Source organism: Triticum urartu, chromosome 5A, assembly GCF_056163025.1.
Source record: "Triticum urartu cultivar PI428250 chromosome 5A, HENAU_Tu73, whole genome shotgun sequence".
Lineage (NCBI taxonomy): Eukaryota > Viridiplantae > Streptophyta > Magnoliopsida > Poales > Poaceae > Triticum > Triticum urartu.
Genome location: NC_141877.1, coordinates 888,904 through 903,148, shown reverse-complemented (window position 1 = coordinate 903,148; position 14,245 = coordinate 888,904). Strand labels below are relative to the sequence as shown.

The 14,245-nt window shown below is 41.6% G+C and overlaps 1 protein-coding gene across 7 annotated transcripts; it reads left to right on the top strand.

The window, feature by feature from the left end:
* Positions 1-4,053: 4,053 nt before the first annotated feature.
* LOC147967300 (uncharacterized) lies at positions 4,054-12,398 on the top strand. 7 transcript variants are annotated; one of them, XR_015603731.1, is made up of 8 exons: positions 4,054-5,070; positions 5,450-6,428; positions 6,536-8,065; positions 8,159-8,224; positions 8,323-8,384; positions 8,479-8,846; positions 9,721-11,665; positions 11,760-12,398. XR_015603731.1 is itself a non-coding variant. In XM_087525212.1 (8 exons), the coding sequence occupies exons 6-8, from the start codon at positions 8,811-8,813 to the stop codon at positions 10,181-10,183; spliced, it is 297 nt and encodes a 98-aa protein (XP_087381338.1). In that variant the 5' UTR covers positions 4,054-5,070; positions 5,450-6,428; positions 6,536-8,065; positions 8,159-8,224; positions 8,323-8,384; positions 8,479-8,810; the 3' UTR covers positions 10,184-10,476. The 7 variants fall into 7 exon arrangements, 2 of the variants coding, with proteins under 2 accessions (XP_087381338.1, XP_087381337.1); XR_015603730.1 differs by having other exon boundaries at positions 9,721-10,253; positions 10,834-12,392; XR_015603732.1 differs by lacking the exon at positions 11,760-12,398 and having other exon boundaries at positions 9,721-10,028; positions 10,111-10,476.
* Positions 12,399-14,245: the final 1,847 nt, after the last annotated feature.

The window sequence follows — 14,245 nt, the reverse complement described above, 5'->3', positions numbered from 1 at the left end:
TTCTTTTTTCGCTTAGAGATCGTGCTAAAGCTTTGTTTTCGTCTTTGCCTAAAAATAGTATTGATTCTTGGAACAAGTGCAAAGATGCTTTTATCTCTAAGTATTTTCCTCCCGCTAAGATCATCTCTCTTAGAAACGATATTATGAATTTTAAGCAACTTGATCATGAACATTTTGCACAAGATTCGTCTTTGCCTAAAAATAGTATTGATTCTTGGAACAAGTGCAAAGATGCTTTTATCTCTAAGTATTTTCCTCCCGCTAAGATCATCTCTCTTAGAAACGATATTATGAATTTTAAGCAACTTGATCATGAACATTTTGCACAAGCTTGGGAGAGGATGAAATTAATGATACATAATTGCCCTACTCGTGGTTTGAATTTGTGGATGATTATACAAAATTTCTATGCCGGATTGAATTTTGCTTCTAGAAATCTTTTAGATTCGGCCGCGGGAGGCACTTTTATGGAAATCACTTTAGGAGAAGCTACTAAACTCCTAGATAATATTATGGTTAATTATTATCAATGGCATACTGAAAGATCTACTAATAAAAAGGTGCATGCGATAGAAGAAATTAATGTTTTGGGTGGAAAGATGGATGAACTTATGAAATTATTTGCTAGTAAGAGTGTTTCTTCTGATCCTAATGATATGCCCTTGTCTATTTTGATTGAGATTAATAATGAATCTATGGATGTGAATTTTGTTGGTAGGAACAATTTTGGTAACAACGCGTGTGGAGGAAATTTTAATCCTAGGCCTTATCCTAGTAATCCCTCTAATAATTATGGTAATTCCTACAACAATTCTTATGGAGATTATAATAAGATGCCCTCTGATTTTGAATCTAATATTAAAGAATTTATTACTTCGCAAAAGAATTTCACTGATTTGATTGAAGAAAAATTGCTTAAGATTGATGAGTTGGCTAGGAACGTAGATAGAATTTCTCTTGATGTTGATTCTTTGAAACTTAGATCTGTTCCTCCTAAGCATGATATCAATGAGTCTCTCAAAGCCATGAGAATTTCTATTGATGAGTGCAAAGAAAGAACCGCTAGGATGCGTGCTAAGAAAGATTCCTTTATAAGAGCGTGTTCTTCTAGTTCCTATGAAAATAAAAATGAAAATCTAAAAGTTATTGATGTGTCCCCTATTAAATCTTTGTTTTGCAATATGAATCTTAATAATGATGAGACTGAATATGATCCACCTTTACCTAGAAGGCGTTCCAAAAATTCGGAATTTTTAGATCTTGATGCTAAATCTTATAAAAGTGGGATTGAAGAAATTAAAACCCTAGATGTTTCTAAACCCACTATTTTTGATTTCAAGGAATTTAATTATGAAAATTACTCTTTGATTGATTGTATTTCCTTTTTGCAATCCGTGCTAAATTCTCCTCACGCTTATAGTCAAAATAAAGCGTTTACTAAACATATCGTTGATGCCTTGATGCAATCTTATGAAGAAAAACTTGAGTTGGAAGTTTCTATCCATAGAAAACTATATGATGAGTGGGAACCAATTATTAAAAATAAAATTAAAGATCATGAATGCTATGCTTTGTGTGATTTGGGTGCTAGTGTTTCCATGATTCCAAAGACTTTGTGTGATTTGTTAGGTTTCCATGATTTTGATGATTGCTCTCTAAACTTGTACCTTGCGGATTCCACTATTAAGAAACCTATGGGAAGAATTAATGATGTTCTTATTGTTGCAAATAGGAATTATGTGCCCGTAGATTTTATCGTTCTTCACATAGATTGCAATCTTTCATGTCCTATTATTCTTGGTAGACCTTTCCTTAGAATGATTGGTGCAATAATTGATATGAAGGAAGGAAATATTAGATTCCAATTTCCGTTAAGGAAAGGCAGGGAACACTTTCCTAGAAAGGAAATTAAACTACCTTATGAATCTATTATGAGAGCCACTAATGGATTGCCTACCAAAGATGGCAATACCTATATCTATCCTTGCTTATTATGCCTAGCTAGGGGTGTTAAACAATAGCGCTTGTTGGGAGGCAACCCAATTTTATTTTCATTCCTTAATTTTTGCTCCTGTTTAGTAATAAATAATTTATCTAGACTCTGTTTTGGTTGTGTTTTTTGTGTTTATTTAGTGTTTGTGCCAAGTAGAACCGTTGGAAAGACTTGGGGAAAGTCTTGATATCTTGCTGTAAAAAACAGAAAATTTAGCGCTCACGAGAACTGCTGCAATTTTTTTGGAAAGTGCTATTTAGTTACTTCGTCTTGCAGATGATTAATAGATAAATTCCTCACTTCCAGAAATTATTTTAGAATTTTTGGGGTTCCAGATCTTGCGCTAGCTACAGATTACTACAGACTGTTCTGTTTTTGACAGATTCTATTTTTCTGTCTTGTTTGCTTATTTTGATGAATCTATGGCTAGTAAAATAGTTTATAAACCATAGAGAAGTTGAAATACAGTAGGTTTAACACCAATATAAATAAAGAATGAGTTCATTACAGTACCTTGAAGTGGTCTTTTGTTTTCTTTCGCTAACGGAGCTCACGAGATATAAGTTATCCCATAAAATTGTCAGAACTACCCCATCATCCTAAACAATATAAGTTATGTATGCTCATGTCATAAATATTTTTATTGGTTTCATTATGACCCAAAACAGGTAGATTCTAAGAACAGGTGACAGTATAAGTTGTATTTGCTGCACTTCTAGTTGTGTCATCTATCAACCATAAAAAAAGCAACAGGAGAGGGAGTCAACCACTCCTTAGTGAACTCATCCCCAGCAGTCAACAAATGCAAAGAACTTTCCTTCATGAGTTACGACCATCGGATGATTTCTTCCAACACCTGTTACAATTATGGTGTATCTACAGAACTGACAACTGCTAATTAGCATTTAGAAACATGTCTATAAAACATGTAATGTCGTTGGTCTATTTAGTTCAAGTATGTTGGACGCTAGAAATAACAGTGGTAAGTAAGAAACGTGACAAAAATTAAGCATCGACTCATACTTGATACCTGCAAGTCTGCAGCCAAGAGTCTTGACAGGCAAGAACAACAAGAATGGCGAACCTGCTCGAGTAGCCAGATGGAATTCTGCAAGTTGCAGTTGGAGATCCTCTCAGCGCTAACAAGCTGCCGAACCGGCAAGTGCAAGGTGCCCCTGCCCCTCTTGGCCCATGCACGCCATAGCCTCCTGCAACATCTCAGGGACGAACTCCCTAGCCGTGACCTCCGGGATGACCTGCCATCAGCGTGCTTCCCGGGCAGGGGCGGCAGACGCTAGGAGATCGGGGAATGAGAAGTGGAAGTAGTTCATGCGCTGGCCTGCTCGCCTGCAGGCGTGACACGACGTCGAACGGCGGGAGTGTCTCCTGCGGCGCCGCCGGCTCACCACGCTACAATAGCCCCTTTGGAGAAGGCCACAGACTGCAGGCGCCCCGGCTCCTCCACCTCCAGGCCGCCGTCTCAGCCGACTTCACTCTGCAAGGTCGTCGGGGGAGAGGTATGGGGTGCGGTGCATGCGGCTGCGATAGAACCTACAGGGGAGAGGACTTGGTAGAGTAATTTGTGTATTAGGGTAGTAAAAAGTGGGTAAAAGATCGATGGACGGGAGGTGGGCACTGGGAAAAACTCGGTGGGTGGGTACCAACGACATGACCGCAGCGGCACGACGCCGAGTAGATCGCAGCGAAGGAGAGGTCGGCCTCGTTGGCGCATGGCGCTGAGCAGATCGCAGCGAAGGAGAGGACGGCGACGCGAGGACGCCGAGGACAGGCGTTGGCATGATCTGGGTCCAGGGCATTGCGTCAAGAACGAGTTAATGGGCCGGCCCAAACCGCTGTGAAAGGTGGGCGTGGAATACACTCATGGGCGAAACATAGATGTGGTGGGATAAGATGTGAGGCGAGACTATCAACTCAGACATCTCTACTCCTAATGTCTTAGTTGGTAGTCCGCGTTCCGGATTTTATTTTCGTCCCACCATTTTCGTCTAGTTTTTTTTTTCTGGTTTTTTTTCCGTCCCCACCCCACCTCACCCCGCAAAAAAACCAGCCTCTCGATCCCATCCCCGATCTCCAGACTCTGGATAGGTGCTCTTTCGTTGCCGCCGCCGCCGCTGTCCGAGGGGAGACGTCGCCGCCGCCGAGGGGAGACGCCGCCACCCGGGGGAGACGCCACCGCCGCCCTTGGCGCCGTATTCCCTCGACGCCTTCTTCCGGAACGCCGCGGAGAAGAAGACCGCGGGGGCGCAGCAGGAGGAGCCCTCACCGCCAGCCGCCGCGACGGTTGCCGCCGCGGACTCCCTCCTCGCCAATCTGTTCGCGGGCGTCTCGGCCGTCAAGTCGGCCTACGCGCAGCTGAAGCTCGCGCAGTGCCCCTATGATGCAGAGGCCATTCAGTCCGCGGACGCTGCCGTGGTCGCGGAGCTCACCAAGCTGTCCGACACCAAGCGGAGGTTCCTCAAGGATCCCACAGGCGCGGCCAGGGACGCCGCGGCCGCGGGCAACACCGCCCTCTCCACGCATGCCGAGGAGCAGCGGCATCTGCTCAAGACGTACCAGATCACGGCGCGCAAGCTGGAGGCGGAGCTCCGTGCGAAGGATGCGGAGCTCGACCGCGCCAAGGGCTCCCTCGATGCGGATAACATACGCTCTTGTTTTCTCTTTTGTGTTTGAATCAGATTTGGTGGTCTCCATTTTACAGGCATGTATTGATCTTGGTCTTGTTCTATATGCAGGGTACACTCAATGTTTCACGTTTGGTGAAAGAAAAGAGTCTGCTTTGTTGATTTTGTGCAAGATTGTATGATCTGCCATGTATTAGTAGATCAGTTGCTTCTCTTTGTAGGGGGCGATTACTGATCCAATCTAATTTATTTCATCTATGCCCTACTTGGTTCGATCGAATTTGCCATATAGTAGGCTTATGAATATGTTTTAGTTTATTTCAGCTGAATATATATCAGTCATGTTTTACTGGCATTTTATCTTTCAAGATGAAGGAGCGGAGTTACACATGCGGAGCTGTTCAGGGTTCAAGGAGATACACCCGATTGAACAAGGTTAGATTAAAGTTTTTTGTGGTTCATTTTAGCTATCCATTGGTAACACTACAACCTTGATTTTTTGTGGTTCATTTTAGCTATCTATCAGTGACAGTACACCCTTGATTTTTACAGGGACAATGATGTTTAATGAACACATTATTTTTTACTAACAAGTTGTAGCAGAAACTTTTAGAGGCCCTGAATTGTGACCACTGGTTTAATGTAGTTGCTATACCTGCTAATGTGGGTACCCATTTACAGAGGAGCCGCCTTACCTAAGCCTGTTGACTGAACCTTGACCATGTAGCCTGTTAACTTTGTATGCAAGTTCTACCTACAGTTTTCCTATTAATCTTCACCATTAAAATTTGTTCTCTTCTTTCTCTACTAACAGGTTGCAGCAGAAACTCAAGTCCAACAATGTTCTTAGAGGCTTGTGAGTTGTTGGGCGTGAAGCCTGAAGATATTGTGCTCAGTCTAGATGACTAATCGGCTAGTGTATTCTCACTATTGCATGCTCAGTTATAAATCCCAGTATGCAATCTTGCACACTAATTCTTTGTGCTTCAAATGGTCCACTGCTCACCTCCTCCTTTTATTGGTTTGAGTATTCAAGCTATGCATCTAGCTGATTGGTGATTCTGATTTTGTTTTAAACTTTGTATGTGTTACTTACAGTAGTAGAGCATAATTAGTGACAAATCAAATGTTGAATCAGGGTCCTTCGTTGATGACTTTGGATCATCATTTATTCCGAAATGAGCTGAATATGGTTGCCTCCCTCCGTTCCATGAGGAAGTTAGTTCAATGCGTTAATCCCTGTTCCTTACATGTGCGGTTTGCTTTGTTCTATTCTGACATTGATGGAGACAGTAAGTACATAGATGTTATCACTACTGCAAATCTCAAACATGATTTGGCTTATTCAAAGATCACACATGTTTCTTTCCCCAACATCTATTCCTATTGCTCCATTGACCTGATTCTGAGTATTTCCATGCTATAAAATGATGTTTCCAAACGATGTAGGATCAATGGAAGAAAATATCCAATGTGCCAGGTTATGCACAACTCAACATTTGACCTTTGTTATTTGTAGGAGCATCTCATCTTGAATACTGGTTCTTAGAGCATTGTTCTCCAGCCCTTATTTGCTTAACTTACTACAATATGCTCCTAAGACACAAATTATTCTTGTATGTGTGTACGCTTACTTAGACACACTCCCCTACCTGAACCCTCAATTCATGTTGCATCTTCTGAATTCTTGTTTCTATATTGGTATTTTTTTAGAAGTATTTTTTCAGCAAATGTTAACGACAGCTGATATCTAAGGTAAAAGTCCAGGAAGTTTTATGTAATATGACATATATGTCGACAAAAGGTACAGTAGTGAAGTGAGAATAAAGGGTGCATTCTATATAAACTAAAAATAGTAGCACTAGGATTTTTTTAAAGAATTGGTACATTTAACAGATAGAGGTTTGCGCGCGAGCTATGGTACTATGCAGTGTAAGTACGACTTGTTTTGGTATGAGTGTACTCTCGAGAAGGTTTGCGCAAAAACCTTCTTCATGGTCCTAAGTCAATGGTATACGGTTATCCAGTAGTACTTGTTCTAGGAAGGCTAACCTTGGATACAGTGACTTTTTATAAGGTACTTTTGGTGTTTAACTCTGATAGCTTTCACATGTAGTGGTTCCAAGAACTTTGATATCACCCTTTACCTTGTATTTGCGCAGTAGACATAAACCTTCTGCAACTTACTACTCGAGGACAAAGATTGTTAGCCAATTTTTCATGACTCGGCTCTAAAGCTACTTTGTTCTTTGCAGCCTTATTTATATCTTTTTGACCTGGTTATAATTATTGGTTGGTATTATTATTATTATTATTTTGAGAAAACGCAAAGCGATTTTGCATTTCATTGCATTGAAAAGGTGGGAAAGTACATGCCTCCTAGGAGGTTATATTTACAGGGTCCTAGCTGGTTGGTTGGTATTATTTTATTCTTTTGGATTACACATCCTCTTCTTCTGCTAAATAACAACGATTCTAGATTGTGGAATCCTTGAAAGGTTCTTTTTTATTAACACAATCTTGTTTCAGTTTAACAAAATCATGACCGGAATGACACTAGGACCCAGTATCATGCCAACCATTAGATGATCAAGAAGTTCAAGCTATGCGTGGTGGTGGTTGGAGGGCAGCTAGAGCAGCGGCTTGTGACGAGGCATGGCTAGCGGCGGCTGGAGGCGGAGCTGGTCGTGCGGTTTATGGCCGACATGGGGCTTGTCGGAGTCGAGGCCGACCACGGCGTGACGAGGCGGCTGGGATAGGCGAGACGAGGGAGAGGGAGCCGGAGGGAGGAGAGGTCAGGTGACGGCATGGCTTGCCTCACCGGTGGCTGCGTGTGGTGTGCGTGTGTTGTGTCTGGGTGGGGGAGGGGGAAGATAGAGGGACCATGTGGTGTTTTTTAGTTGGACATGCAAAGGTCCAAACTGCTACACAGCTCCTCCAGATTTGTTCTGGTTTGCGGGAAAATGATAGTTTGGAATGCTCCGCGGACCGACAGGGGGCCTCATTGGATGACAAAAGTCGACAAATATGGTCTGGACACTACAATCCGGACATATTCTGGAGTTTTGAGGGTCTTCTTTGCAGATGCCCTTATCATCTAAATAATCAACATATCAAGCGACATGGTTTTTGCACTAGAGCTTCTATATCGCCGCCTCATCTTCCGTTACAATGTGGTCAGCTTGGACGACATTGTGTTGATTGCTCATCGACCATGGACACAAAGATGGCTCCCCCATGATGACTACACGTGAAGTCCAGCTGCCCACACCCCACACTGGCAGCCGTGCTAGGTCGCGTGACCAGCATTGGCGCGTCCTCGTGGGTGGCGGTGAGGAGGACGGCCAGTGGCAGCCCCCCGAAGCACCATCACGACGGCACCTCGCCGCGGCCGCTCGGCATGGGTTGCCGCCCCGCGTCCTAGAGATGGGTAAGTTCCCGTTTTACTGCAGGACAGCTTCTATGATGTTACAAGACAGGCAAATTGATGCTTGTATATTGAATTGGGTTCTTCGTTGTTTAGGGAATCTTGTAGCTGGAGATGTATACATGGTTGACTCAATCCTAATTGTTGGAAACAATATCACAGGTTAGCTAATCACCCTTTTGTCTCGATTTATTTAACAGCACCTTGATTCTTTCATCATCAGTTACATTTTCTAAGTATTAACTAAATATTATTCTCAGATCAAAGCTTTATCGAGTCTCATAAAATGTGTGAAAAGTGTGAGAATAGAGTTCTCAGGAAGGTATGCTTTCATTTGCTGGTTCAAGGTTACCTCATCTAGCGATGCATACTACAGTATATGATTTATGGTTTCAAATTTGTGGACAACTTATTAGGAGGCATCATGGGCATTGTGAAACGTAGCAGCAGGCAACTTTGGGCACAGGAAATATTGCAGGTTATGAGGGTGTACCCCAAACAGTGCCAAGCATGTGGAGAGGAAGGATGCCCACGGGCATTTGTTGGCGCAAGCTGATGCGATCCCGCTGTGGCAATTGGGATGGGTAGATGCATGGGGAGGCATGGTGGAGGCCGGTGGCAGCATCTGGCAAGAAAACAATGAGCGCGGCGGCGGCAGTGTACAGTGGCATGGCCGTTGTGTGGCAGCCGTCGCATAGACGTCGAAGGAGCACCAGCGACGCGCCCGCACACACAGACAGACACACTGATGGTGCTGCTGGAGGCCATGGGGCTGAGCAAGGATGTGAGTGGTACACGTACGATTCTTAGTGATCCGTCTTCACTGTCATTTTTAGCTGGTTAATTTACTTTCTGTCAAAGTAGTTTGCTAGATGATGGAATTTATCTTTCATTTTGTTCATTCTGCTCTAAATACTCTACGTGTTTTTACACATGATATGAGCAATAATTTTCACTAGGCAAAGTATGGCTATAATATGAACAATGGTGCAATTCCTCATGACCTTTCCAAATATATTACCGGTTTGCCGTTCAGAACGGAAATTATAATGACACATGCTTTATTTAATTCTGAAATTGATGGTATCCTGTGCATGCAGTATATTAAGTTAATTTATGATCTACGAGATTATGTACCCAGATTTACAAAGGCAAAAGTGGTACTAAGTACTGTGAGATACATCATTAGTTCAACGCCAGGTTCAAAAAATGAATGCTTTTGTTTTTTTATTTTAGTATCTATCTGCATATGGCTGTTAAAAAAATAGCTAGCATTGTAACAAATTGACAAATCTTACAAACGTGTCCTAACAGTTTTGAACCTTATAGCTTATACTCACACATGAGCTTTGCTTGATTTTTCTAGATTAAAAAAGCATGCAGTTGTTTAAGATTTTTAAACCTTTGCTCTATCTGTGAGCAAAATCACACTTTCCCCTGTTAACTAAACAAGATGCTTGTCAATTAGTAGAAGTACTGCTAGATTTCCATTTGTGGGTTTCCATTTTACTGAAGTTTACTTCTTTTTTGATATTTCCTGCAAGTAAAGACTACTATACATCACTGCAAATGTGTTTCTGCATTGTTTGTTTCATTAGTTTATTTCCATTTTTCACAAAAAGAAATATTTACTGTTACCTTTTGTCCACATTTTGTAGGGCACTGGTAGCATTACTATCAAGAACGCCGGCATGGCATTGAGTCTTGTTATCTATAATGCACGCGACACAACATGGTCGTCTTCCACCACACTGCGGCCTCCACACGACGCCTCCTACCCTCCAAAGCGTGTCACCTCAATGGTCGCCGTCGCCTCATGCTCCAGCTCTCCCAGCCACCGCCACAGGTCACCGCCTCTGTCCCTCCAAAGAACAGCGCCTCTCTTGTTGCAACCTCCTTGCCACGGTGACCAACGACGGGGAGGAGGAGGAGCTGGGCGAGGCAGGGAGGCCAAGGGCGAAGTGCTGTGGGTGCTTCATTCGGATAGAAGTCAAGGGCTGACTCCTTAATATCTTGCAGGCCTAAAGTTATGTTATTGGTTGCTACAGGTCACCACATCCACTTCCTAGGGCCGCAAGCGGCAATGGTGAGGAGGTGAGTGACAACGGGAGGCTAAGGTGAAACTGATGAGAAGTAGTGTCGCTTCCTCAATTATGTGTATGGAGACGGGAAAAGTGTGGGTAGCTTTGAGGTAAGTCGTGGTTGGTTCGGAGTTTCACATATGCTCTCTAATGGTAGATCATGAACTGTTAGACAATACTCAGCTAGACGTGGGTATGGATCGAGCTTACATTGATTTTTGTGCTAAGGTTGAGAAAACTAGGTAATTATCTAGCCATGTCAGTAACATAATATGCCTTGAGTATTCAAACGTGGTAATACAAATTTTGCAACTTGATATTTAATTCTTGGAAGGAATATTGTTGTTTGCCTGATTAACGAGATACTTGAGTCACTTCACAAAATGTTACGTCTTTGGAGGCGTTCACAGGGAAGGCTACTGGTGTTGTCATCGTTGTTGCCAGTTATAAACTAAATGATCTTTAGCATGATGGAATGTTATTAACTCTTGTGGTGAACACTAATGACCTTTAGCGTTGCATAGTGAGTATGAGATTGGGCCTCCCGTCTTTGGTAGAAAATATGTTCCATTCTGTCTAAGTTGTAGAGGGAGCATATATTGCTTATTATTGGCATGAATTGCATTGTGCTTCCCTTCTTTGGTGGAAATTCACTTTATGTCCATTGCCTAATTTGTACAAAAAACGTAGGATGCTATTGGCATAATTACTTTTCCTCGAGAGCAGAGTTTCTGAAGTGTATGGAGACGAGAAAGGTATGTGCTACCATATCCTGATCGTCAAGAGTAAATGTGTGTGTGTGGTTTTCACGCAAGTCATTTTTCTGAAGTGTCTTTGCAACTTCAGATTGTGATTTTAGTGTTGCTATTTCTTACATGTTAGAGGGCACACATTATTTTTCACATTCCATCTTTGCAGAGGAGTAGTTGTTATCTGTAATCAGATAGTGTATAAGAAATGGAAGATTTGTTTGTTTTAGCATCAAAATGTTAAATATTAAAATATGCATGACATCATATTCAACGCATATCCGAATTATGCCAATTTGTTTGATCAGTGCAAAATTGCATAAGCTATTTTTTTGTTATTCCATGCCAACACATGTGTATTTATCTAGGCGGATATAGGCGGTGTGCTATTTAATGCATTGTTATTTAGTTGGCTAGTAATGTTTTACTGGTACATTTCCTCATGAACAAATTTGCTTTACTAACCCTCCTCTAAACTTTCAGCTGGATGTCGGTGCCAACGAACTACCCACTCAATTGTAGGCTCAACTCCAACCAGCTCCATTCTAGGAATAGATGGATTTGTAGTTTTCGACTCCAAAAAGTTTGTTGGGCCTCTACTTTGAGTGAGAACCAGACAGTCATACTGCAAACACATAAAAAAGTAATGGTTGAAGTAAAGCAGAATAATATTCTCAAGTTTAATATACAAAAGGAAAATGAAAAGATCATGATAACAAACATGGAGAAAGGTTTATAAGTTATATATTGGTGCTCACAAAGTCGCTGTCCAGGTCAGAAAGTCATTTTACTTTTGAGAGCATCATCGATTTAACCTTTATTTTCTCAAGTGGATAACAATTCCTCGTTGTCACCAAATACACATAGGAGATGTGAATAAAGAGGCTGCAATAAGATTTAAGGGAGAAGAACTCCAGGTAAGTTTAACCCCCACTCTCAAATGGCCTGATGTTGTCGTAATTCTTGGCGTACTTCACAGATGATCATGCTTCAGGTGAAAAAGATCTGACAGCACAGAGTTCAAAACTATGATAGTCTTTGTACAATGGAGAATAAGCGTCTTCTTGCCATTCTCAACCTGGAAGAAACATTAGAGCAACAGCCTGATGTGGGACTCAGGGAAAAGCACATTCGTACTAATTCTAGTTTCTCGAGATGGAAGGTTCGAAAGCAACCGTCTTTTGCAATAGCAACTAAATTAAGAATTGCAGGTGGTTATTTGTACAAATCGTGGACTATGTACTAGAAAATCTGGCCCTTTTGTGTGTGACTCGGTTCCTTTAAAAAAATACAATGTTCAAACACACTACTTGAACTATATGGGAAATTGCTGAAAGATGTCGCTATGTCAGTTTATGCTTGGCCAGTGTCACAAGACAATAATGCTCAGATACTACCTATGAAAATACCAATACTTTCTTGTGTCCATAACAATAATGACTTGATGGTAGACAGGGTTAGTGTTCTTCTGGCATTGTAAACTGAAGGAAAATTTGCAACACCTAAAGGGACCAAAGATATGAGAAGCTTACGAGCTTGGGGGCGTGCTTGAGGAGCTCAAATGTGGCGAACAAGGTCATGGGAACCCTGATGCCATCATCTTGATCCTGCATCAATCTAGGGATGAGACCTCTGGCAAAGGGTTCATAACTCTGCCCAAACTTGAAAAATCACAAATGGAAGGCTCGTTTGCTGCCACACTTGAAAAATCACATAGACTATGTAAGCATGATCTTGGCTGGGCTCTTGAGATCACATAGACCAGGTAACCATTAGGTAGAGTAGAGCTTACACACAATGAAATAAGGTGACATATCATGCTCAATCAATTTCTGATCTTCCCACGAATGAGATACAACCTGCGTAGAGGTTAAATCAATAAATTTTACTCTTGTTGTGAAGTCCAAAAACGAATCTCACGCGTACTGAATAGCCAAACAAGTAAACAACACAGTTGGTAGCATAGTATAGTAGTGCTTGTCAAGGGAGTTGTTTATTAATATGGTAAACAAAAATTATATTAATTCTTTTGACACAAGCAAAATAGCATCAATATAATTAAAAAACGAATGAATAAGCACTCAGTAAGCAAGAATGATAACAAGGATGAAACATGCACCTCTACAGATCAGTTGAAAATTTAAAATCGCAGGAGAAAGGATTTAACGGCAGCCAAATTTTAAGTGAAATTGTAGCCTAAGTCAGCGCGATCTACCGCAATCTCCTGTGATTTTGTACTGCATGAAAATCGCGAGCGATTGCGGCCAAATCGCAGGCAATTTAAAATCGCTCTCATGATTAATATAATATCATGCACTTGGAACTTGCAAACACTTAAAAACAAAGGAGAATCAAATCATGGTGTGGAACGATTTCTTTTGGTAGCGCAACAACAATTTTCACATAGCAGCAGCATTCGCACAGTACGTTGACCAGTTCTATGCTGGGTTGCTGGCACATCGTGGCTTCCAAAATGGACCCTACTTATGGCGACATACCATCAGAATATGAAAGTAGGGATCCATGTGCTTACTTTGCTTTCCATGTAGCTTCAAAATAATGTGTTGCTTGTCGTAGATTTTTACTCGTTCTCACTGCGATTCTACTGTCAATTCCACGAGGCAAATCTATGCCTTCTTCTTTCATAGCAGTGAACTCTGAACCTGGACCTCAAAGAGAAGATAATTTCTCATCAAATTGTCCAGCACTGTAATGAGAAGAGAAGGATCCAGAAAGTAATAAAAAAACGAATCTGAATGTACCTCATCAAATGAAGGTGGCACCATGACCAATTATTTTTCAGCAGGTGACATCTCAAATCAATTCAAATAAACTGACAAAATTAACAGCAGCAAGCTGCCTTGGCATGCAGAAATTGAGAAGCATGTTGTTGGATCAACAATACAACTACCTATGACAGCTATAGGGGTTACAGTAAAACGCACTGCTTGGCAGTTGTGGCCTGGTGGTATTATAGGAGTCGATTAGGAGGCCCCTAGAGACAAAGCACGTAAAGAACACCGAAGGATGCTTACTGCCCGTAAAGCACACAAAATCAGAGAAAACTAACTGTGAAGACTGCGAGAAACTTAAGAATAAAATTCTCGCATAAAAATAAATTTGCTACTTTCTAAATACTATTGGAATCTTAGAATCAACATGCTGCTAAGAAAGAGCAGAATAGTAGACAGAGAGACAGGGGACAAAAACAATAACTAAAACAGGGGATCAACATGATACTACTTGATCAGTATCAAACCAAGATGCGTAACCATGGTGCCTGGTGCTGAAATCAGATATACATACTAAATGTTCTGATATGCCAAAGTAAACGCATTAGAATCTTTTTAATT